Source organism: Sardina pilchardus, chromosome 1 (assembly GCF_963854185.1).
Source record: "Sardina pilchardus chromosome 1, fSarPil1.1, whole genome shotgun sequence".
In the NCBI taxonomy this organism is placed as follows: domain Eukaryota; kingdom Metazoa; phylum Chordata; class Actinopteri; order Clupeiformes; family Clupeidae; genus Sardina; species Sardina pilchardus.
Window position 1 is genome coordinate 5,802,636 of NC_084994.1, and position 25,192 is coordinate 5,827,827.

Here is a 25,192-nt window from a genome sequence, read left to right on the forward strand (position 1 = left end):
GGAAGTGTTTGTCTGTCCTTTTGTCTGTAGTTTTACCGTGTAGCCCTCTTTGATGTGACCTCTCAAAGTGTTGACAATGTCCTCAGGCTGGACTCCAGCAACCTTTCCAGGCTCCAGGCCCATGACATCACTGGTAACAAATGGAAAAGGCCTTCCACGATCATCTTCAAATCTGCTGGTGGTGTACTAATAGCGAGACACACATAAGATGGCAATACTGTTGTGCATTTTGCTAACAATGTAATGATCAATAGCGCCCCTTGATTTAAGTCAGTAATTTCATCTATACTACACTCAATGTATATAACTCGTCTCACGGTTGTTGTGAAGCTTTCAACTGAGGTTGATGCAACTGTGAGAGCCGAGTTGAGCATCTGGTTCTGCAGGATGCTTCGCATAGAATGGATGAAGCTGGATTTTCCGGCTCCAGCAGGGCCAACAACAAGGATCCGGAGATGCTGAACTTCAGGGTTCCTAATTTGAAGTGTCCTCAAACTGTCCTTCATCATGGTTTGACTATATATATAAAATAATAATTTTGTCTAAGTATGAATGTATGCAGCAGAATATGTGGTACATTTTTAACAAATTCATATAGGTGCATTTAAAGTGTTCTAAGCGATGTTGGGTAAGCTTACTCCCTCCCCATCCCTCCCATGCAATTGAAACGCGCATCTCATTGGTGATTGGCTGGAACAGTTTGTTCTGTTTTTATGGTCCAGGTGGGTATTCCAAGTACTTGGTTTAGAGACAAATCCGGGTAATGTCAGTGGTAAACCTCATACAACAACAACCATACAGTATGTCATTGTTTCATTAGGAGAAGGAGGCAATAGAGTTTTTCTATTGTTAACCACTTACTCTGAAGTAACTTACACAAGATTTGTACCTAAACCATGTACATTGAATATTCCCCCAAGATATGGACAAGTGAGTGAGTGAGTAGCCACAACACCTACAGTGGGGCTTATAGAGGCCCCTGCACAGGCAACATGCAGAATCAGCTCCCACAGCCTGGTCCTGTAGACCCCCTTCCTGTTTGTCTCTTGGCTAAAATGTTGAAAGTTGCAGAGCGGTAATTCTCCTGTAAGACTCCTCTATGGCTGTGTTTTCCTCAGTGGTTCCTTGTTGGTGGAATGAGATGCCCAGTGCTCTCCTTTCCTCTGACAGTGTTGGGTCTTTCAATTGGGGTCTAAATACATATGTGACCTTCCACGGCGAAATCAGTCACATTGTCCACATTTTCAAAATCATAGTTATTACGTTTTCATGAAGGGGTATAATCAACCTTCAAAACGATACCTATATCTAATGACTTGAACGTCATATTACTGAAATATAAACATTCAAAGGAGTTGAGTTCATCCTGTCATGCCAAGAGAAAAACGGAAAAATCTGCCTCTGAAGTAGGGTTGCCACCTATGTCTGACCAAAATCCTGGACATTTTGCCAACCCAATCAAGCCTTTTACTTATAAGCAGTGGGACCTTCACACATCTACCCATGACAAAAATTGTCTCACTGCAGCGAAACAGATGTGTTTACTAATATTATTACTATGATATTATTATTTTATATTATTTTGTTTTTATTAGTAATATAATTGTAATAGTATTCATCTGCAAGGGTTAATTGCTTTCAATAATATGTCTAATCTTTATTATTTTGGCTGATTTGGTGGGCACAGGTAAAAGGTTAATTTTACGCATCATATAGATTGGGTTGTCCAATATATATTATTATTATATAGGCTATATGAATATAGTATTCAAATGATATAGATAATAATGACAAAGTAATTTGGTTAAATGCGGTTATTATGATTCTGTTTAATTCATTTATAAATGGTGCACTGCCACTTTAAGGCTCTTGACAGTCAGTGGCGCTCACAATTTACAATGCTCGGAGTACTACTCTTCACAGTTTTCTTTTAAACGTTTCTTATAAAAATGAGATATCAGTTATCAACAATGACAAGCCAGCTGGCGCTCTCTCTCCCTTTCGTGCGCGCTCAAACGCGTTCTCAATTACGTTATGAGTAGGCTAACATAACGCAAATTAGAATTGCTGCAATAGATATTTCAACGAGTAGGCTGTACGTAACATGCTGTTTTGATATTGACATTTTAAACGTTCTCTAAGAAGAGGGTAAAGCAGTTTGCAGTAATGTTAACCACAACGTCTTTGCTGGAAAGAAATAGCGAACAACCAATGATAACCTAAGTGTGGCAGGCCAGATCTATGATAAACTAATGCATGCTCGGCGGGTTGCATTAAAGTGCGTGGCGGGCCGTAGTTTGGACAACATAAAAAAACCAGGACATTCAATGTCCCGGGAGAATATTATTTTCCCCCTGGACAGACCATTAAAAACCGGGACAATCAGGTGAAACCGGGACAGGTGGCAACACTACTCTAAAGTTAACCGTCGGCTCAACACTCACGAACGCTTTGTAAGGTCGCCGCTATTACAAAATTTACGGTACTTGTATCAACGACACAGCACGCGGATGGCTTGGTGGTTGTCAATGAGTGCATTTACCGTAAATATTAGAATAGAGCGGCAAAAACGAGACGCCTCTTACTTCCTGCTTCCTCTAACTTTCTCACCTCAAGAAACTCACGTTTTTAGACTAGAAAAGGTCAGTTTTTCGGCGAAATGTATTCACGGCCGTACAGTGTAGACTCCCACTGTTTCAAAACATACACACTAAAAAATACACGATTTTAGCACAAGTGACATAAATTTTTCTCAGAAACGTCAGAACTTTTTTCTCATTTTTCTCAGAAACGTCTGTTGCGACAAGCAACTGGTTTTACCATGGAGAGTCACATATCTGTTCAACATGCACTTAGTTCATTAAGCATTTCTTTATGCATTATGGTTTGTATATTATAGTATTTAGTTATTTTCATTAAGCTATTGATTGAATTGACATTGTTGTTTGTTATTGCTATCCTCTTTAATATAGTATTTCCAACTTTTAAATAGTTTACTGTTAAATTGAGCTGTTGTATTGTTGTTATTTGTATGTCACTTTGGACAAAGTGTCTGTCAAACACCATTACCATTACCACAGACAAAGATCAAGTGACTAAAATCAGCCCAGATTACAATACAAAATGTGTAATCCTTTAGCTTCAGGGTATATAGATTTTATGACACTCCTCACTCGGTCAGCCTACTGTTTTCTTTTTCCCTGGTCCTCTGGCAACGGTTTACTTGCTGTCTTCTTTGTTTTGTCTGAGAAACTCCATCACCACCTTGTTCTAGCTGGTGCCAATTTGTCATGAGATCGCAAGACTTTCTGACTCTGAGGCTGGCGGCCCGCCAGACCAAAGTTGCAAGTCACAGATGGCCACCATTCAACCCGGAAAGTCACATAACCATTCCAATGGCTGTTAAGTCATTGTTAATTAAGCTTAAACAAACCTGCATAGTTTTCTTTTAATTTCACAAGCAGTCCATTCATTTGTCCACTAGATGTCACTATCAAAATCTTGTGCCCAACACGGATTTTCGTGCACTGAGCTGGTTCTAAATGCTCCATGCAGCGCCATACTTGAAAATGGCGCATGCTTACATGCCGAAGCTAACCTACACGGTCTTGATCCCCTGCTGTCCACAGAGACTGTGTTTTTTACAGAGTGTTCAGAGAACAGACCGGTACCGAATAAAGCGTTTGCTGTAAGTGACAAAAAAGTACGTGTTTTTAATGGTATAACATCGCTTAGAACACCTTTAAGGATCAAAGAAGAATAGACAGTGAAGATTATACACTACTTTTGTTCCCAGTTTACTTCACACCAGCTATTGTCCATCACTGAAAGACACGGAAAACGTGTGTAAACAGTTGCAACATGGTTTGTGTTGAGTCCAGTGTACATGTACATGTTTTTTTTGTGAATATGTTTGGATGGGGACTTACATGGAGATTCTGGATCAGCAGGTGGTGGTAGTTGGTTGGAAAAGAAAAGCCCCATTTTCCCCTGCAGAGTAAAACACAGTGAATTGTGTCTATATCAACTGATCAGATTGTACAGTGTGCCTGTGTGTGTGTGTGTGTGTGTGTGTGTGTGTGTGTGTGTGTGTGTGTGTGTGTGTGTGTGTGTGTGTGTGTGTGTGTGTGTGTGTGTGTGTGTTCAGCTAGAACATCCCTCCAGAGTACACTGTAAGAAACTGGATTTTGCAGGTAATCCATGGTGTTTTGCTATCTGTACAAATAGTTTTGAGAAATGCACTTACTGTTTAGCAAATCTCAAGGATGATTCGAGAAATGTACCAAAGCGACTGAAAAAAACTGTAATAAATAGCCTCAATACGTGCACAACCAGTTCAAATCTCACACCATAGAGGAGTACAAATTCATCAGACTTAAGTCAATTACTTTATTGGCAAATGACACACCTCAGAGGAGCTTCATGGCAATGACAATTCATGGCAACTTTCGCAGGGGCCAACACACTCTGTTGGCCATACCCTCGACCTTGTCATCACAAAGGGACTCACTGTCTCTACAGCTGTTAAAGACTTGGCCTTATCTGATCATTTCTGCGTGTTCTTTGGTGTGTCTATGACCTCACACACTCAAAACAGATCTATTATGGTAAAATGGAGAATCATAAATGATCAGACAAGTGCTCTCTTTCAGCAAGCACTTTCATAGACGTCTACCAACTGTCAAACTCAGTAGAAGACTTATTGGATCACTTTGATGTAAAAATGGCAAACATTATGGATGGCATTGCTCCGTTACAATTCAAGAAAGTAAAGGACAAACAGAAAGCACCATAGATGCAAAATTCAGCGGTTTAACTCCTGAAAACAGAGTGTAGACCAAAAGATACAGTAATGACATGAATACAAACTTCAGATCCACTATCAAATCCATGAAGAGATGTGTTACCAGTTGGGAAAAAAATACACAGCGATTTACATGAAATAGTTTTTTCATAGACAGGAAGTGGTGGCTGGCACAAAGCAGCTTGTGGTTTAGTGTTTGTGCTGTACCAGGTATGCGCTTGTGTGAACAAACTATATTAAAATCGGCCAGTATCACTTTGTGACAAATGTTTTATTGCTGTAATAGGGAAACACACACAGTATTCACTCATGTCTAATACCAAATTCCAATTTCTCTGTTCATTAGAATAATCATTATGCTTTATGGAAACAGGAAGCAGAGTTCTTCTATCACCCAAATAGAAGTCCATTGTAAGACACTGATTCTCTAAAAACTCAGCCCAGCATTTCAGGCTTGGTCTAGGTACTAAAGCAACAATAACTTTACTCTGCTAGTCTGTGTTGGGTCCGTCATGCCTACTTTTGTGACCGGCATTTGCTCTTGCTATTGTGTGTCACCCCCTCCGATGGCCTCTAGATGGGGATGTGGAGCTCTCAAGGGAGGACTGTGTGGGCTTGTGGCTGGCATTCATCTGTCTATATATGCTGTAGAGGGCTGATGGCTCTCCTTTGAATGTCTCTCTCTTTTGAGGAAATCAGGTCAGCATACTCTTTGTCTGACCTGCACTAGAGTGTTGGCAGTGGATGAAGCAAATATATCTGAATTTACGGCTCTCCCTGGATTTCATTTGCACACATGTCCACATTCTGACTTGCATTCTGACCATTCTTGACGTATCTCAATATTTCATTAACGTAATCAATGACTTTTCGTAAAATATCCGCTGAGTGTGGTTAGGTGGCCTTTTTGTGTCATTCCACCCTTGAGCCAGGTGAACCCAAGCGCCCCCTAGTAGGGATTGGTGAAATAGAGGTATAACAGATGGGCACGACAAACAGGATATTTGTGCATCTTGATGGCTTTCCTCATCGACAATCAAGATCAAACACTCAAAACAACCATATACAAACAGAGGAGTCACTGACTCAGATAAACAAATGTTGCTGTTAAAATGAATGCATGGTCAGCTTAATTGATTTGAAAGTTGATGAATACACAAACAAACACATAAATAACATGTTGTAAAATAAATAACTTAATTACGGAATGCGATTGAGCTTTATTCACTCTCACGGTTAGGATGAAGTGATATCAAAATGCACTAAATAACCTGACACAGCCATTGGCTTCATACTTCACATGCTGGCAAGAGGACAAGGGCTCAACAGCAGTCCAAGTCTTAGCAACAAATAGTCACTGTATATATATATATATATATTACACACGCACACACACATATATATATATATATATAGTAGTGTAGTAGTACAGTAGTATTTTCATGACACAGCCTGTATATGTTTCATTGTTTTGCATGCATGCCAGTACACCTGGAAACCGTATTAAAGTATGATCTGTGTTTGTCCTACCTTTGTGAGAAGAGTAGATCTGTGTTTTTATCACTGTGTAGGCTACTGAGTCTGAATGCCAACAACTTGCAGAGACAGATAGACTTTCTTAGACAGGAAGTGGTGCTGGCAGGAAGCACCGTGTGGTTTAGTGTTTGTGCAGCAGAAGGTACCCACTTCTGGGAACAATAATAAGATGAACCAGTATTGCTTTGTGACAAATAATTTGTTGCTGTTATATTTTGAAATGGTAGTGAGGGTTCGCACTCTGAAAAAATATAGACAAAGTCTTTGCTGAAGAAAAAACTCTTTTACTGGGTGTGCAGACGTTTCAGCCATTCGGCTATTCTCAATGCTCGTACTGCTGTTATATTTTAACAGGTAATGACATGAATACTGGACACAAACAATCATCATTCAAATTACCCTGTTTATTAGAATCATCATGAAGTTTAACCAAGCAGAAAAGTCTATTCTACTAAAACACTGATTACGTGTCGTACTCAGATGGCGTGGTGTCGTACTCAGATGGCGTCGTGTCGTACTCAGATGGCGCCCCAAGATGGCTGCCTTGTGTGTTTGTGCACTGAGAAGCGGAACTAGAATCCACTAAATATCTCTTTTTAAATCTGCAATCCGTTGGATAGTGACAGAGTGCTTAACTGGCAATTTCCTAAGGATCAGTTTAATCACAGTATTGTTGTTTTCTTAATGAAACAGAAGAAATGCCACCTGTTCAGAGATATACCATGGAATTTCTTAAGAGCCTAAGACAATGTTCTCTGGAAAACCCACAGCTGAAAAAGATACTAAGCCAAGAGGGGGTGCAACGGACATCAAAGAAGAAACGAGGATGTAGAGGGGGTAAGAATACCATGCGCAAGATTAGAACTGTTGTTAATAGAAGATGTGACCACATAAGACCACGGGTTGAATCCTGGATAACTATGGACAAATCACAATCAAACCTAATCAGAGTAAAGACAGTCTACAATGGACAAACCAATCCCAGCATGTTACCAACTTTCTTCATGTCAAATCCCAGATCCCTTGTGAACAAAATTGATGAGTTACAGCCCATCTTGACTAAAAATCATATAGATGTGGCTGCAATCTCTGAAACTTGGTTTGCTCCCCACATGCCTCTGGATATGTTGGACATTGATGGCTATACCTTGTTTTCCAAATGCCGAACTACTCGTCGTGGTGGAGGTGTAGCACTGTACATCAGGGACAACATCTCAACATATCCTCTCACCTTTATCAGTGTGCCTGACCATCTAGAATGCTTATGGCTAAGAGTGAGACCCCAGAAGCTCCCACGACACATATCTTCCATTGCAGTTTGTGCATTGTATTCTCCACCACAATCACCACATCAAGATGAGCTAATTGAACACTTAATAACCTCACTTGACCTACTCCGTACAAAATATCCAGACATTGGACTAGCAATCCTTGGGGATTTCAATCACCTCAAAGTGCATAACATCTGCCTTGATAACAATCTCTGCCAGGTCGTTCAGAGCAAGACCAGAGGTGAAGCCATCCTTGACATGATTATTACCAACATGAAGGCGTCGTATGAGAAGCCTGACATTCTCCCTCCCGTCAGCTCCAGTGACCACAACTGTGTTCTCTGGCGCCCAAAAGCAAAGCTAAGATCCTCCCCTGAGTGCACAAAAAGGGTTGTGCGTCCTATAAAAGAGCCTGGCTTGACTGAATTTGGCAGGTGGATTACTTCACATCCATGGCACGAAGTGAAAGAAGCGGTTAGTACTGAGGGAAAAACAAATGCTTTCTATAATACCATATTACCAAAAATAGACAGACACTTCCCAATGAAGACAGTGAAACTATATAACTCGGATAAACCATGGATCACCCCCAAAATCAAACACTTGATCCACCAGAGACAGAAAGCTTTTAAGACTGGGAAATCAAGTGCCCTGGTCAGGTTCTACAGAAACAAGGTACAAAAAGAGATACATAAAGCAAAGAAACACTTCTACAAGTCTAAAGTGGAAGGCATGGATAAAGCCACCCCAAGAATTTGGCATAACAGAATTAAATCAATGTACAAAACTGTGAAAAAGGAAGATAGAATAAATGCCCCTGAGATCAACCCCAATGACTTTGTGACAATTGCTAATGCAATAAACACAACATTTGTAAGAGTATCACAATCCCTCCCACCTCTTGACTACTCGGCTCTACCTGCTTTTTTGCCATCACTTCCATTGCCTACCATACCAGTGTGGGATGTGCATAGGAAACTGTCCACCATCAACTGCCACAAATCCCCTGGGCCAGATGGGATTCCACAAAGCTTACTGAAGGAGTTTGCATGTGAGATCAGCATCCCTTTCTGTGATATTATTAACCAGTCCTTCACTGAAGGGGTGGTCCCTAGTCAGTGGAAGGAGGCTGTTGTGGTACCTATCCCCAAAACCTCTCCACCAAATATTGATGAACTGAGGCCAATTTCACTAACAGCCCAACTGGCCAAGTTATGTGAACAGTTTGCTTCAAATTGGATCATGAGTGACATTGCACCAGACCTAGACGCAATGCAGTTTGGCAGCAGACAGAATTGCTCCACAACACACTACTTGGTCAGTTTGATGGACTTTGCCTACAAGACATGTGACAAGCCGGGCTCAGTCTGCACCCTAATTACAACTGATTTTGCAAAGGCCTTTGATGCTGTGGATCACACATCTGCAGTGCAGTGCCTCTTGAAGCTCAATGTGACGCCTGCCTTGATTCCATGGATCTGCAACTTCATGACTGACCGTCGTCAGAGAGTACGCTACCATGGGCATTTCTCTGAATGGGAATATCCAACATGTGGGGTTGCACAGGGAACTGTACTGGGGCCAATTATTTTCTTAGCACTGATAAACAGTGCCCTCAATGATGTAAAACACCACTGGAAATATGTGGACGACATGACCTTGGCCCAGTCTTGGACACCCCAGCAGCCCTGTAGTCTCCAAGAGACCCTAAATGACCTTGACATCTGGGTCAAAGACCACAAAATGAAACTCAACCCGAAGAAATGTAAAGTTGTCCATGTCACCCATATGAGAAACCCTCCTGCTCTGCCAGCTCTGCTCATTGATCAGAACACCCTAGACAGCTCTGAAACAGTTAAAGTCCTGGGGGTCACCATCCAACAGAACTTAAAGTGGGATAGTCAAGTGAACCATATGCTCACTTCAGCCAATAGGAAGCTCTTTGCCCTTCGACGTCTGAAGAAATTTGGAGTCCTGGACTCTGAATTGGTATCCATCTTTACAGGCTATGTGAGGCCTGTGCTGGAATATGCTGCCCCGGTATGGCACAGCTCACTGACAACAGCACAAGAAAAGGTACTAGAAAGTATCCAGAAACGGGCTTGTAAAATTATCCTTGGTCGGAGGTACTCGGGGTACCCAGAGGCCCTTACTACCCTTGGACTGTGCACATTAACAGAAAGGCGCACTCAACTATGTCTGGGCTTTGCCAAAAAGCTGATGAAGTCCAGCTACAGAGACTGGCTACCTCCCCTTAGAGAAACGCTAACTGATCGGAAAACAAGAAATTCAAATAAACTGTCCATTCTTACATGCAGAACCGAGAGATACAAAAAATCATCAATCCCATACATGTGTGGACTCTTAAATGGACTCTAAAATGACAATGGATTGCAGATGTCGCCTATTTGACATATTTTAGCTTATGTATATAATGTTTTTTAATGAATGTATTTATTGTAACAGCATATTGTAATTCAGTGTTTATGATGACAGCTGTTTGTGTGTCCTTATGAACCTGCAATAATGGCTGAAATTCAAATAAACTAAACTAAACTAAATACCTAAAACCCTGAGTAAAAACACAGCTCAGCATTTTAGTTGTAGCAATGCTAGCTACCTGACACAGCTATTTATAGTTCACCTGCTAGTCGGTCCATCACATCTACTCTTACTGCTGACGTTTGCTCTGTGTTCTTGTCATAGGCTCCTGTGTGTCATTCCTTCCAATGGCCTGTAGGTGGCAATATGGAGCTCATCATTTCATCATTTATCACACAGCTGGTGTTTTGATACCCGGGTTGGCAGATTAACCAATTAAGGTGAACAAAGCTAGTTGCAACTATGGAGGAGTTTATTTTCTCATTTTGGCAAGAAGCCCTAAAATAAGTGGAATAATGTATAGAACACAGAGTATCAGAACAAGACAGAACAATGTTTTTAAAAGCATGACGTTGGAAGACATCATAAAGTGATGGTAGTAATTTTCTAATGGGATTTTCAGACCTCTTCTCTTTTCATCTCTGCCACATGGTCATTGGCGAAGTTCAGGATCTCTTTCAATGCAGACAGCAGCAGCACATCCATATCATCGTTCAGACGATTCTCCTCATGGTAGTTCTTCACTGGGAAGATGCAGTATTGGGGAACTCCCACATTAAAACTACAAAGTTTAATCTTAAGAAATACATACACACACACACACACACACACACACACACACACACAGCATTGTTAAGCACTACAAAAAGAAAGAAAGTTCAGGAAATAGTGTCAATTACAGATGACCTTGTTTGTGAACGGTTCTGGTCTGAGTGCAAAGAAGAGTTTTGGCATCTCAGCTCTTGTGAACTTGTATCACTGCCCCTTATAAAGCATTCTCCCAGGCTGCATTAGAGCGTAGTTTGTCAGCCTGGGAGAGCCTTGTTGAGATCTCATTATCATGTATGATCGCTAAACTGCTTATTTTTAATGTCGCAATCAGTTAACATTCAACTGCGCTTGTGGTTCAGCTGTGGGCATACAATTCACAATTAGTTAACTTTTTTTGTGTATACAGTATTGGTGGGCTTTTTTGTTATTATCATGACAAGCGATTGATAAGACATTAATGGGAGATAAATGGGGTCTCACCCTGGTTAGACTTGTAGGTCTATTATATATATTGTCGTAATGCCAAGATTAGAAAACGGCTGACTTGGTCTGACTGCTAGGATTGCAACCTTAGATTAAATTAGCTAGATAAAGGAAGCATGCTGTGACTCCCGTAAAACGATTTCATTCTGAATTCAGTCTCCAACTGTGAAATTGCTTGAAAATTGCATGGTATAAGGCCAGTGTTAGCTGTGCTGACTTAATTGTGAAAGATATACAAACCTTCTCCCGGATGATTTTGCTTCTGTAGATCATCTTAATGTCATTCTGGACCTCAGGACATGCCTCATCCACTTTTGACAGGATGGCAATTTGAGGGATGCCTGAAACAAAAATATATAAGACATTTTATAAGAAATTTTATAAGAAATTAAACTGATGTTTGATAAAAGCTGATTGTCTGTTGTGTAACACTTGCCAATCATGCTGGCATATGCTCTGACATCTTTCATCTTTTGGATGAAGGCTTCATCCTTTTCCCGCATGGCATGGTCAGAAATTTTACTGCTGTCAGCACACCAGAGGAGGGTGTCTGCAGGAATGACGCTGACCAGACAGTGAATCCTGTCACTCAGACCTGGAGCTTTGTTGTAATCTTTGTCCTTCTCCGGTAGACGTGGTGGTGGATAGAACTGAAGGTGGACAAGAGAGCGACATCTGGTATTACTGATTCTTTGTCATTCACTTAAGTCATTAGTATGTTTTGTCCCTTCTTCTGTAGTTATGGCATGTGTGTGTGTGTGTGTGTGTGTGTGTGTGTGTGTGTGTGTGTGTGTGTGTGTGTGTGTGTGTGTGTGTGTGTGTGTGTGTGTGTGTGTGTGTGTGTGTGTGCGTGTGTGTGTGCGTGTGTGTGTGCGTGTGTGTGTGTGTGTGTGTGCGAGTGTGTGTGCGAGTGTGTGTGTATTACCACATAACCTTCTTTGGTGTGACCCTTCAAGATCTTTGTGAGGTCTTTTGTTTGCACCCCTTCAGAATCTCCTCTTTCCAGACCCATAACATCACTGATGACGAATGGTAAATGGGATCCATATTCTCCATCTTTGATTTTGTGGGTCTTATACTTAAACGTATAATAAACATTATCATTAATTTAAACCAATTCACAATAACATCCACAAATACTTTAGCTACATTTAACCCTCTGGAGTCTAATAGCGTCTTTCAACTGGGCATTTTCGTAACGGTACGGTACGGCTCGGTGCGACTCTACCTTGTTTGGGAGCATTTCGACTGCGGATTAGCGGGTGGAGCAGTTACTATTTTTAGTACCTTCTCAGAGGTGGGTCTACTCGGGACTAGTCGATACTAAAATGTCACGTGAACAGTGCTGTCCACTGATTGGTCAGATAAATTACGTTATGCGCAAGGAAGCTCGGGGATCTTGACCAGAGCCACCAGTTTTATCTATGCAGTGCTTGACTGCTAGCTCAATGAGTTGCGATAAACGATAATAGTAACACAGGACACTCTCCACTCATTCCGCTAGGACCATGCATTTAATTAGCCTACCTTTCACTGCCTTGCAATCAGTATTAAAACAGCTCTGCAAAGTTAAAACCAACTAGCAGCGAAATGCTAATCGCGATTAGCATGCCATTTGAACTGCAGTTAGAATGAGACCTAGCTGGACGCAGTTTGTTGCACAGATGGTCGATCGTTTTAACGACTGTGTGCGGTGTCCTAACATGGTCGCCTAGTGTAATTGTCAGTGCATGGATTTGTTAAGAAAATAACTTAATATCAGACAATTCTGCTGCCAGTTACTGTCTGGTTACTAGCGAGCTAGCTAGCCTCCTAGCTAAGGTAACATTTTAAACGGAGAAGTGTAATGTCTCTGAAGTGACAATTACCTGAATAACATTATAGTGACGTTAGTTAAAATGGGTAGTTTATACGCAAGTGAACTTGCAACAGTATATTCAGTTTAAGCAAAGTCCCTCAACTGTTAGTAACCTGGTAGCACATTGCTGTATTGCCATTATGCCATTCACTTGTTAGCTTTTTAAGCTAGCGTTCGCGAGCTAGTTCTAGCCAGCTCGGTTCACAGACTAATTAAATTATTCATTCCGTGTCCTATATAATGATTCATTGGTATCATGGATGATTTTAGACAGTAACATTAGAATCACAATTGTGTTTGTATGCGGTTACTGCTTATTAAGAGAGAAAGTTTCCACAGTTGTGTTCACTTTTAACTGACTGTGGCGTGACAACTTCTAGTGGCCTGAAACCGACGTCACGTCAGTGGGAACCCCGCCGACTCCACCCACTTCCAGGTCACGGTTTAGGTGGAAAGGCAAATAGTACTGGTACCGTGCTGTGCCGTGTAGAGCCGCACTGTACCGTACCGTGTAGAATCGGACTAGTTTGGCAGTCGAAAAGAGACATAAATCCCCCCCTGGGGATTTGAAAAACTGTTCCAAACACACATCTCAATCTCTGCTAGTTTTTGTCCTAGAAACATATAAGTGACACCATTTGAAACTTTTAATCAACTAGTTTTCAAATATATATGTTTAAAAGAGAATGTATCAATGCCACTAAAACAATAAAAGAAAATCCTAGGATTTCAGTCCTCTCACCTGCAGCAGGCCCATTCAAAATGCCCATTCAACTTAATTTGCATTTGAAGAGACACTCACTAAGTGACCCATTTAGCCTGACTTTTTTCCAATTTGTAGTAAATCTGCATAACATTTTTGAATGTTCTTTTTACTTATATGGAGCCAACACCGTTGTTTTCAAGGTTCAAACTTCAAAAGTCTTAGCTCGATATATCTATAGTGTCTTTTTTTACCTTTGACCTTTAACCTTTGAAAATCGTTTTTAAATAGTTGTGTTTACACTGAATTATAATAAAAAGTAATTTCATTACATCCACTTTACTCCCATATAATCAGAATGTAACCATATGTGCCACTTTTGCATGGATGTTTTTAGTTAGATAAAAAACTTCCTGACTGCCTCAAAGTGCCTGAAAAGGCCCGGACCTCCAAGTGTTAAAAGTATGATTTCTATAATTACGTAACATGTTACCCCTATTTAAATGAACTTTTCCCATATTCTAGACTTGACACATTAAAGGAACACTTCACCGTTTTTTCTTTCATATTAAACTACGTTATTCCCTTAACTAAGACGAGTTGATACATACCTCTCACATTTCAATGTGTGCACTCACTGGCTCTGGCGCTTTGATAGCACTTAGCTAGCCCAGTTCATTCATTAGGATCCAAATAGAGATGAAGTTAGTAATATCCTCACTCCAAAGGGAAACTGAAAGTGCACTCGTCTTAGTAATATAAAGGAAATAACATAGTTTAATATGAAAAAACAGTGAAGTGTTCCTTTAAATGAAATATCATGAACATCACTCACGATCCTTGTGAAGCTGTGTCCAGCACATGCTTCAGCTATGGCTCCACTGGTCATCCGGCCCTGGAAGATGGAGTCGATGGAGTTGATGAAGCTGGACTTCCCTGCTCCCACTGGACCATAGACCAGGATACGGAGATGCTTCACATCTGGGTTGCTGATCTGAAATCTTCTTAAATGGTCTATCAGCTCATCCCTTTTGCTGTGCATTTAAACATTTTAATTCATTACTGTATGTTACATGACGTCTCAGTCAGTACGCTATTTCAACAGAAAATGTGGTAACACTTTATATTAAGACACACATATTCACCATTAGTTAGCTGCTTACTAACATATGTATTAGTAGCATATTAGCCATTTGTTAGTCATTATAAGTCACTTATTAATACCTTATTCTGCAAGACCTTATTCTACCCTTACTAGACTCTTAATTAAGAATTCCCCCTATGTAAACTCCTAATTACCCCTTATTCATAGTTATTAAGTAAGTTGTTGCATATGAATTATGACTTAAATATGCATGGCTCAGTATGGAGCTTGTAAGGTGGTAGTACCACAAGAACAGTTATTCACCCCTAATAATACTTAAATTGAACTAGACACTAAACCACAAGTTCTAATAGTGTACAAATAACTAAAAGTCTTTGTAATGCCAAATATGTTCCCTATTCTAAAGTTGGATCTTTGTTCACAATTAATTCACAATTAGCTCTGCTGTTTGAGGTCAGTAGGGAAGAGTAAAGTGCTGTCCGTAGGGGAAAGAACAGAAAATTTGATACAACATACAGTAGACCAAATAGCAAACCCACAACTAACACTAACTGAATGGGGCATAGGTAAATCAAACTGAAAGCGAGTCTCTATGCCCCGTTCTGTTAGTGTTAGCTGCCTGTTAACTATAGGTCTTTGTTAAATCAAATTTTCTCATTCTGAGTCTGTGACCTCAAACAGCAGAGCTATAGATTGATTCACACCGGATGTCTTTTTTACCATGTGACCCTATACTTTAAAAAAAATGTTTTGAGGTTGAGACTTTTGATCACTCAGGAGCCAAGAAAGTTAGCATACACATGCATCCAGGTTTGCCTTTCTCACTATCTCCTATTCATTATGAAAGAGATATTCTTTTTATTTGTGCCAACTTGGCTGTCTGCTTGTTGTGTAGCCTACTGCGTGCTGTAATACAGTCAATAAGTGTGAATAGGAGGCAACTTTAGTTTAGGGAACACATGGGGGTTAATAAGTGCCAAATTAATTGTGAATTAGATGTGAACAATGACCCAACTTTAGAATAGGGAACATATTTGGCATTACAAAGACTTAATTATGAGTTATTTGTACACTATTGGTACACTATTGCACTGGTGGTTTAGTGTTTAATTCCATTCAAATAGACCATCTTTGATAAGTATTATTAGGGGTGAATAACTGTTCTTGTGGTACTACCACCTTACAAGCCCCATACTGAGGCATGCATATTAAGGTCATAATTCATATGGAACAACTTATCTAATAACTATGAATAAGGGGTAATTAGGAGCTTACATAGGAGAAATTCTTAATTAAGGGTCTAATAAGGGTAGAATAAGGTCTTGCAGAATAAGCTATTAATTAGTGACTTATAATGACTAACAAATGGCTAATATGCTACTAATAGACATGTTAGTAAGCAGCTAACTAATGGTGAATATGTGTGTCTTAATATACAGTACCCTCCAGAATTATTGGCACCCTTGGTAAAAGTTGACTAAAAATAGGTCTAAAAAATAATCTTTAGGTGATTTATTGTACTCCCACAATGAACTCAATGAGGGAAAATACACCCTGCAAGGGAAGCAAATTTATTCTGAGAAAAAGGAAAATCTCATAAATAAATAAATGTTTTTAATAAAAACACGTCACTCACAATTATTGGCACCCCTACTTGTAATACCTTCTTAAACCTCCCTTTGTCAATAAAACAGCATGTAATATTCTTCTCTGACACCCCATTAAGATTGAGAATACAAAGTAAGGGATTTAAGACCATTCATCTTTACAAAACCTCCCCAGATCGTCCAGATTGCTAGGTCCACACTTGTGCATTCTTCTCGTTGACTCATCCCACTGTTTTTCTATGGAGTTTAGATCAGGGGACTGCTATGGCAATGTCTGAAGCTTGATTTTGTGTTCAGTAAACCATATTTGTTTTGATCTGTGCATTTGTTTTGGTTCATTGACCTGATGAATGATCCAATCATGACCAACCTTTAGGGCCTTGGCAGAGATTGTTTGATTTCCTTTGAAAATGTTCAGGTTTTTCTTGGTGTTCATGATGCCATGCACCTTAATTAGGTTCCCAAGGCCTTTGGGAATTAAAACAGCCCCACAATAGCACAGCCCCTCCACCATAATTCTGATTAGGCATGGGGTTCTTTTTAGTATAGTCATTCTTCTATGTATGCCAAAGACACCTTAAGTGTTTTTAGCAAAAGAGCATACTTTTATTTTCATCTGACAATAGACCACACTCCCAGACATGTCATGGTACCATTCAGTAATTCCTGCCATTTACATTGTTCATTAAATGACTCTACTGGCTTTAACCTGACATGCTGTATAAATAATCTATTAGCAGTGAGGTCACTTTTGAAGATTTTTTGGGGGGACTTGGTGACCCCAAGATGATAGCTTTGTCTGTAACTCTCAACAGTGGTTCTTATGGATTTTTTTGCCTATCATACCATCCTCCATACTGTGCGTGGGAGCAAAATAGCCATGGGTCTTTGTCCAAGCATGTTTGCCACATTTCCAGATGATTAGAACCTTTTATTCATCATTTTAACTGGAAATATAGGCATTTTCAACAAAATACCTAGTTTCCATAGACATTCTCTTACTTACAAATGTCAACACAGTTTCTTTTTATTTCAATTTAGTGTATTCTCTTGTCTCTCCAATGTTGAAAAATGACTAGAGGATTTAGCCTCTGAGTGACTTCATTTTCATACCATAGTGAAAAAGAACGTCATGAACTACTTCTGAAAGTTCACAGACACTCTGATTTACTTTAAAACGTTGCATTTACATAGGAAAATGCTCCTGTTAAATGTTGTACGTAATATGTTTCAGGGGTGCCAATAATTGTGAGCAAGCTGTTTTTGTTAAAAATATTTATTTCTTTATGAGATTTTCCTTTTTCTCAGAATAAATTTGCTTGCCTTGCAGGGTATATTTTTCCACATTGTTTTCATTGTGGGAGTACAATAAATCACCTAAAGATTATTTTTATACCTATTTTTAGTCAACTTTTACCAAGGGTGCCAATAATTCTGGAGGGTACTGTAAAGTGTTACCGAAAAGGTTTAAAAATTAGGGCTTGGCAAGTTAACGGGTTATAATCACGTTAACTCATCAATCAATAAACACCGATAAGGCACCGAGAGGCAAAGTGATTTGTAATCACTGCAAACTTGAATTTTCTTATCACTGGAGTAGGGTGAGCAGATGTCCCGAAAAATTCAGACCAGTTATGACAAGCAGTTGTCCCGAATCCCAAATCCTGCCCTAATTGTCTTGAAAATTATAGTCTACTAGCAGTCTTGAGTAGCCTAGTATTGTCTGATACATTAAAAAACTATTCATTCAAGGCTGCTCATTGCCTGTATGTTTAGGGGGAAATGTGTGTAGCATAGCCTACTCGCACAAATTGATAATAAGCTCATTTTCATTCATTGTTGACATACAGTAAAGGCTCAGGCAGCACCGGAACATTCATCTACAATTGTAAACATGAAGCCATTAAAGATGCACCTCAGTTACATCATGTCTTTCATCAACTATACCATTTAATACAAACAAAACAAAATAGGCCACACTCACACACACACACACACACATCATTATTTAATCAATCTAATTTAAAAAAAAAAGGAATCAACCTGAGACACTTGAGAAACACTCAGTTAGGACAGTGTAAGTTGTTCTTGCTGGTTTGTAAGTTAATCTGAATCTTTGAAAGTAAACTCACTTCCACTCCAGTTCCCTCCAGGGTTTTTGCAGCACTATGAAACAAATGAAAATTAAACATATGAAAATGACTAATGAATGACTAAAACTATTGTGTTTCATGCCTTTGGAATAAAACCAGGAAATCGTAATCTGCACACAATGTTGGAAGAATAAATCCTAAATGTAAGGGGTGGTGGTGATTTAACAGGAAGAGTGCCCTTACGTGGAGAGGAGGGAGGAGAAGGAGGAGGATGCTCCTTAGATTGTGATCTTCCCATGCCTGGCGGTATATGAAATTAGATAATCTGGTTAAGGACAGTTTTTTGTTTCATTTGTGATCCTAAGACTTAAACTTAAAGGCTAATACACTTTGAATGAATGAGCAAATGCATAAGCAAAAATTTAATTACAGAAATCTCTGGCTGACATGCTCAAAACTGCACGAAGTGGAACTGGAAGTTTAGGATCATTGTGACATCCTCTGAATCCATGCTAATTTTTACAGTTTTACAGTTTTACACACACACACACACACACATACAGACAGACAGGTACGCACACACTCACACACACACACACACACACACACACACACACACACACGCACACAAAGACACTCAGAGTAAACAGACAGGCATACACACGCACATACACACACACACCTGCATGCACATACACACACACACCTGCATGCACACACACATGAACACGTACACGCACGCATGCATGCACACACACACACACACACACACACACACACACACACACACACACACACACACACACACATCCCATTACCCACACCCACACACACACACACACACACACACACACACACACACACACATCCCATTAACCACACACACTCACAAGTGAACATCCACACAGAGGCACATAAAACACATCAAATCCACACGAAACAAACAAACCCCAATGAAAACATAACCTCCTTGGCGGAGGTAATTGCTTATTTACAAGATTAAAAACAAATGTACAATTTTTTAAAGAAATGTACAATGAGTGAACAAATTTACTGTACAAGTTTTGAAAGAAATGTACATTTTTACAGAAAGGGTAGGTACAATAAACCAAAGTGTGATCTACAGTAGTGTAGGCTATATCAAACTTTCCCTCTTGGTAGTTGTTGTTAAAATGTATGAAGACGCTGCTATTCTTTAGTTAATTTACTACTTCAACCGAGGCCATTCTTCTAATGTCATAGTTGACATGATGGCCACCTTACATGGGATAAGGATTAGTCTGTGCAGTTTAAAGAACAAACTAAAAGAGGCTGGACTGTCTCGTCATAAAGGATATTCCCAAAGGAATAGTGAGAACTAATCCTTACCCCAACTATAACATTATAAGAATAAGAAATTGACGAGCCTTTATTTTTGCGCAGAGACTGCTTTGCGGTAAATCAAGTTGTTCTTATATTTTGGTTCATCAATTGCTGAGTGGCACTAAAAATGTATGTGTGATCTTCCCCTGCTGTGAGATGCTACAGAAGCCTGTGGATTGGCACAACCACATCCTGCCTGCATATAATAGGTGAGTTTGTGATGGTTCAGCATCGAGCAGCGCTGCGCAGAACTGCGCAGCACAAGATGCACGTGGTTAAAAATATGTCCACGATGGTCTAGATGGGCGTGTTTACGGCTCTGCAGTCGATATCACATGGCCTCAACTTATCGCGGGAGCAAGGCGGAGCAAGGCGGGGCAAGGCGGCTGCTGAGCAGCAGCGCAGCAGCTCTCTAGGTACTGCGGAGCCTAGACCTTGCCTTCATGACGTCAGGACTTTGCCCTAATTGGCTTTTACATCCCTGACGTATGTGCAGGTGTTTAGATGCCTCTTCATATCCACAAAGGTCCGTGCCTCATGTTTCGTCACGTGGTCACGTCTAGACTACGGAAAGTAGGGAGTGTCCAACTTCATAGCAGCGTTTGTATCCCCGCCCCTGCTGTCACCGGCAGATCTCGCTGCTGCAAGAGGTCAGTTGGGGTTGAACTTGTACACGCCTAATAGCTGCTACAGAGCCAGCAAGACATCACACACAATCAGCTGAATTACAATCAGGTGATCTCTTGGAAGAGCAGTTATAAGGTGCCTCTCATTCGGCTTTTAAACATCCTCCCTCCCTCCTCAGGCCTCGATCCTCACTGATCTACATAAAGAATGATGGGGCGGCAACAATGGGATAGTCTATCCAGTTTTAGTTAGATCAGTGGGAACGCCCCTCTAGGATCGAACATCGATGATCGAGGAGAGATGTTGAGAGGCACCCAGTCAAATCTCTGTTTTCTACATCATTAGATTAGGACAATTGAAACATTGCTAATCGAAGAAAGAGTTTGTGACTGATTTTCAACACATATCACTTAAGGCCAGGTCAAAACTGAACAACAACCAATAACCACATGCAACATCAGACTGGATGAAGGTTGAAAATGTTTCTGTCATAAGTATGAAGCCTAACTTTTAATTTCCCAGTGTGTTTATCATAATAAACCTGCACAACTAGAACATGGTCTTTGCAATGACATACTGTATGTGCAAGTGACTAATTTCCTTTTGTGCAGGCATGTACTGTACACATCAAAATAAATCGCTATTTTCAAACCACTGACAAAGTTCAAAATAGCCTTCCACTTTGGTGATAGTATCCATAGGGCCCTATTTTGCCAACCGGGCAATGAGCTTTCGCCACTTGCGCGACCTATAATTACTATTCTCTGCGAGCGCATCCTTCATTTTTCCAGCGCAAATGTACGTTCTCTAAATAGGAGATGATATTGCGCCCTAACGGGCGTGTCAGTGAAGAGAAGAGGTGTGGTCCGGCGCAAAGCTCGCCAGTCGCTAATATATGGATGCAGAAAGTAAGTGCGCCACTGACCAGGAAAAACCTAGTCGGAAATCACTCGCGCATAGCTGAAAGGCTATTTTATGAGCGCCTGAGGCTTGGGGATATGGAAGACTGCACCGTGCGCGCACACACCCTACTTCTTTCATCAGCAGGAGCGTGCAGCCGGAATATAATTAAATAATATTGGAATATAATTAAATAATATTTGTCCGTTTCTCGGTTTTAGGTTCGTGTATTGGTCAGCAAAAAGTTGCATACATAGCATAACAACAACCACATGCAATACAACAATAACGTCTAACACTGACCTGCTCATTTAGACAACATTACACAGCCCTATGGCTAAGTTACCTTTAGTTTTGTTCTGGTACCTTTAACGTCTTGCATTAAACAGCTGTAGCGTTCTGACAACTGTCTACCTTGCATCTGGAATAACTCCTCTAGCTGCCTCCATCTTCCATCCTTTCTGTTTTGTTTGTTTAAAGAACTTGCGATATCCATGATGAGTAGGCTATTGAGTTAGTGAATTAGCTTCACATTGTGTGCTGATAGCGGAGTAAAAGAAAACAACAAGTAGCCTAGTTGCGCGCCTGCGTGCGTAATCTCTCCTGTTCAGACGAAATTTGCGCGTGGATATAGCTCAATAGCGCATTAAGTTAATTTTGATAACGTGTTGACTGACTTTTTCTTAAAATAGAAAATTGTAAATAGCCTGATGTCAGGCAGCTAATGGGATGCTGTGCATATTGGGTGGGTACGGTATGGCATGCCAATTTGGTGTGAATACACACACACACACACACACACACAAGGGAAATGTAATAATGATAATGATCAATAGTGAGAACTGGCTTCTGGCTACTGCGTTCATTCTGAAATCATCTATTTAAGTCATAAGCTTGCTTTTCTAAACCGGTAATATGTCGATCTGATTTCATGAAACAAAGGCACAGCAACGACAAATGTAACGATGTGTTCATAGATAATCATTCTTCCGCCAATATGAATGGTTGCCATGCAACATCGAGACGCAGCCACTTTAACGTGTGTGCAAGTTGTGGTAGTGCATTAACGAAATGCGGTCAAGGTGTATGTTTGTGTTGGATTTTATAACAGCATCGAACGCGATTCAGCCAATCATCATCAAGGACCGGAACTATCCGTGTTAGAAAATAATATTCACACATCATGTACATTATTTTCACAATTTCCCAGCATAAAAGTTGGGAAGGCTTAGCCTTCCCAAGCCTCCATTACGCGCCACCCATGCCTCACGCACGAGCAAGTCGGTCTCTTCTGGAGTAGACGCCCAGGTAACTCCACCATGATAATACCAACAGACCATTGAACAATGCGCCAGGCTTATAAAGGGAATGAGAGCGTGAAATCTAATTGGTTTATTGCATGCTACGCCCAAAAGACACCCACGACTAATTAACTAAATTAAGACAACCCCTTTTCACTTTGCGCCGAGCGCAATGTTCACTTTTCACGCAGTCATTATGGCCTTTTGCGCTAGGACCGCCCCCAAAGAAACTTACGTGAGTGACTAGTGACAATGCCCATTTGATCCTGATAATAGAGCCCATAGTGTTTACAGATAAACAAAAGTATTGCAAAGTATACAGGAAAGATAAGACAAGGATTTAATGTGGTGTATGTGCATACTGCAATGCGCAATAAACCATTTTGTTGCTAAATCAAACAAACATGTCAAGCTAGAAGCTCCTCCAATTAACTCTGCAATGCGCAATAAACCATTGTGTTGCTAATTCAAACAAACACGTCAAGCTAAAAGCTCCTCGGATTAACTCTGTAACTTCCCTTTAACAATGAGAATGTCATTATCAATCAATATATTTGAAAGAAATTGCTCAAGATACATAATTATATAATTTTAATGGGATTTCACTCAAGCTGCTATTATTTTAACACATTCCTATTTTCTTTCCATTGAGGCCTTTATGTTAATGATGTCAGTTATCCTTATCTTACCTTTGTGCTGGAGAATTCTGTGTGTTGTTGTGCTGGCAATCAACACTTCATTGGCATGTCTTCGGTTCCTGTTCTCATAAATATGTTTTGTCTGAAAAAAAAGGATGCAGTTACTGAACAAATGCCAACATGGAAGTTGTGGTTTGGAGTTCAGTTACGGGAATACAGAAATGGTGGTTGACAGTGGGAGGGCGGAGTGGGATAGTTAAACATGTCTGTGAGGCTGTGAAGGCCTCATTTCCACTTGTTTTCATTCACTCACTGTTTTTCTGCTCTTGATACAAACGCTGATAACAGGCTCTGACACACCCACATACTCCAGGAGCTCAAGTTCACAGATGAGCAGGCCCATTCATGTGAATGAGTTGGGGCAGTTGATATTGCCATGCTTTGCCTAAGGACAGACATATAAATTCAGTTAAGCTTTGCCGTTTTGGGCATGGCAGGGTGGAACAATGAGCTGTGCCAGGGACTGGTTGAAGATCTTTGTGAAGATTCCAGACAGCTGATATTTATTTATTTATTTATTTATTTATTTAAGAGAGGGACAATGTACATTAATCAACATGTCCCAATGTCTGTTGGAACAACAGATTTAGTCAAAGACTATTTTCCATCTGCAGTCCCTGGTAGGTTGATGTTTAAAAGAAGAGACAGATGCCAGTCGCTGAACTCCTTGCCACACCTGTCTGCTGTTGTTACTGTTCAGGTGGTCCTCTATCCTCCTCCTGTAGTCTGCCTTCGCCTCTCTGATGCCTCCCTGTCTTTGTTGCTGGACCTGCCGCACCTCCCGCACCTCCTTCCTCTCCTAGTTGCTGGACCCCTGTGTCATCCAGGGCCTCTGATTGGGATGTGTTTGTGCACTGTGACAGTGTCTATGCAGTTCTTAATGTGGCACAGAGCACTGTCTGTGAACACCTCCAGGTCCTGATGGTCAAAGACCCCCAGTTGGTCCTCTCAAAAGCAGTCCTGAGGGAGGCAATGATTACAAGCAAGGACTCAATGTGTCTGAGTCTGTGACGACCATAACCAAAACCATTTACAATATCATACACAGTCAGCTGGTTGATACATATCAAGAAATGAGTTTGTATATGTTGGTCAGCTCAATTGTGCCACAATACTGTTCAAACAGAAACATGTTTGATAGTAGCGAGGAAATTGCTGAGTTGGCTGTTCAGATAGAAAGCTATACAACAGTGATAATTGTGCCTCACAATGTTCACAAGCATAAAGATAGTAGTGATGAAATGCCAGCTGAGGTGCCTATTCAGAAAATAACACATATAAACAGCAGAAGTAAGTGTTTCCTACCTGAGCTGCATAGATTTGTATGGGAGAAGCTAAATCACACCGCCACACAGCAGGGGTCTGCTCTGGACAAATAGTCATCATCATGACCGGGAATGAAGTTGAAGACCCCGATAGTCCAATAAAGGATTTTTAACAGCTTCAGTCTAATTGACACAGGAGAGGTATTGACAGGAGCGTTAAACATCCTCACAAGATAACAAATGCAAAAAAGCAGCGCGACTAAGAATGCATGATATGACTTGATATTGTGCTCTGGTATCACATTTCTCTCTCCCTAAGCTGTGCATGTCAGGGCCTGTTGCGACTTTTTCACGTTGTGTCATGTGAGCGCAGGTACAGCTGATTGACAGTGAGTTTTTTTTACAGGCTGATGTGTGTTATGTTCT

General features: G+C 40.5%; 1 protein-coding gene across 1 annotated transcript in view; it reads right to left on the reverse strand.

Annotated features, from left to right (window-relative positions):
* LOC134079129 (uncharacterized) overlaps positions 1-24,314 on the reverse strand; it is a 28,170-nt gene extending 3,856 nt beyond the window's left edge. The window contains exons 1-14 of the mRNA XM_062535347.1: positions 24,178-24,314; positions 23,755-23,886; positions 23,493-23,583; positions 18,857-18,913; positions 18,653-18,686; positions 14,644-14,842; positions 12,173-12,325; positions 11,684-11,897; positions 11,484-11,588; positions 10,618-10,736; positions 3,930-4,020; positions 3,785-3,824; positions 318-516; positions 37-186 (exon numbers count right to left, since the gene is read on the reverse strand). Coding sequence (XP_062391331.1) covers positions 37-186; positions 318-516; positions 3,785-3,824; positions 3,930-4,020; positions 10,618-10,736; positions 11,484-11,588; positions 11,684-11,897; positions 12,173-12,325; positions 14,644-14,842; positions 18,653-18,686; positions 18,857-18,913; positions 23,493-23,583; positions 23,755-23,844 — 1,542 coding nt within the window. The 5' untranslated portion in view covers positions 23,845-23,886; positions 24,178-24,314. The remainder of the gene's footprint in view (positions 1-36; positions 187-317; positions 517-3,784; positions 3,825-3,929; positions 4,021-10,617; positions 10,737-11,483; positions 11,589-11,683; positions 11,898-12,172; positions 12,326-14,643; positions 14,843-18,652; positions 18,687-18,856; positions 18,914-23,492; positions 23,584-23,754; positions 23,887-24,177) is intronic.
* Positions 24,315-25,192: the final 878 nt, after the last annotated feature.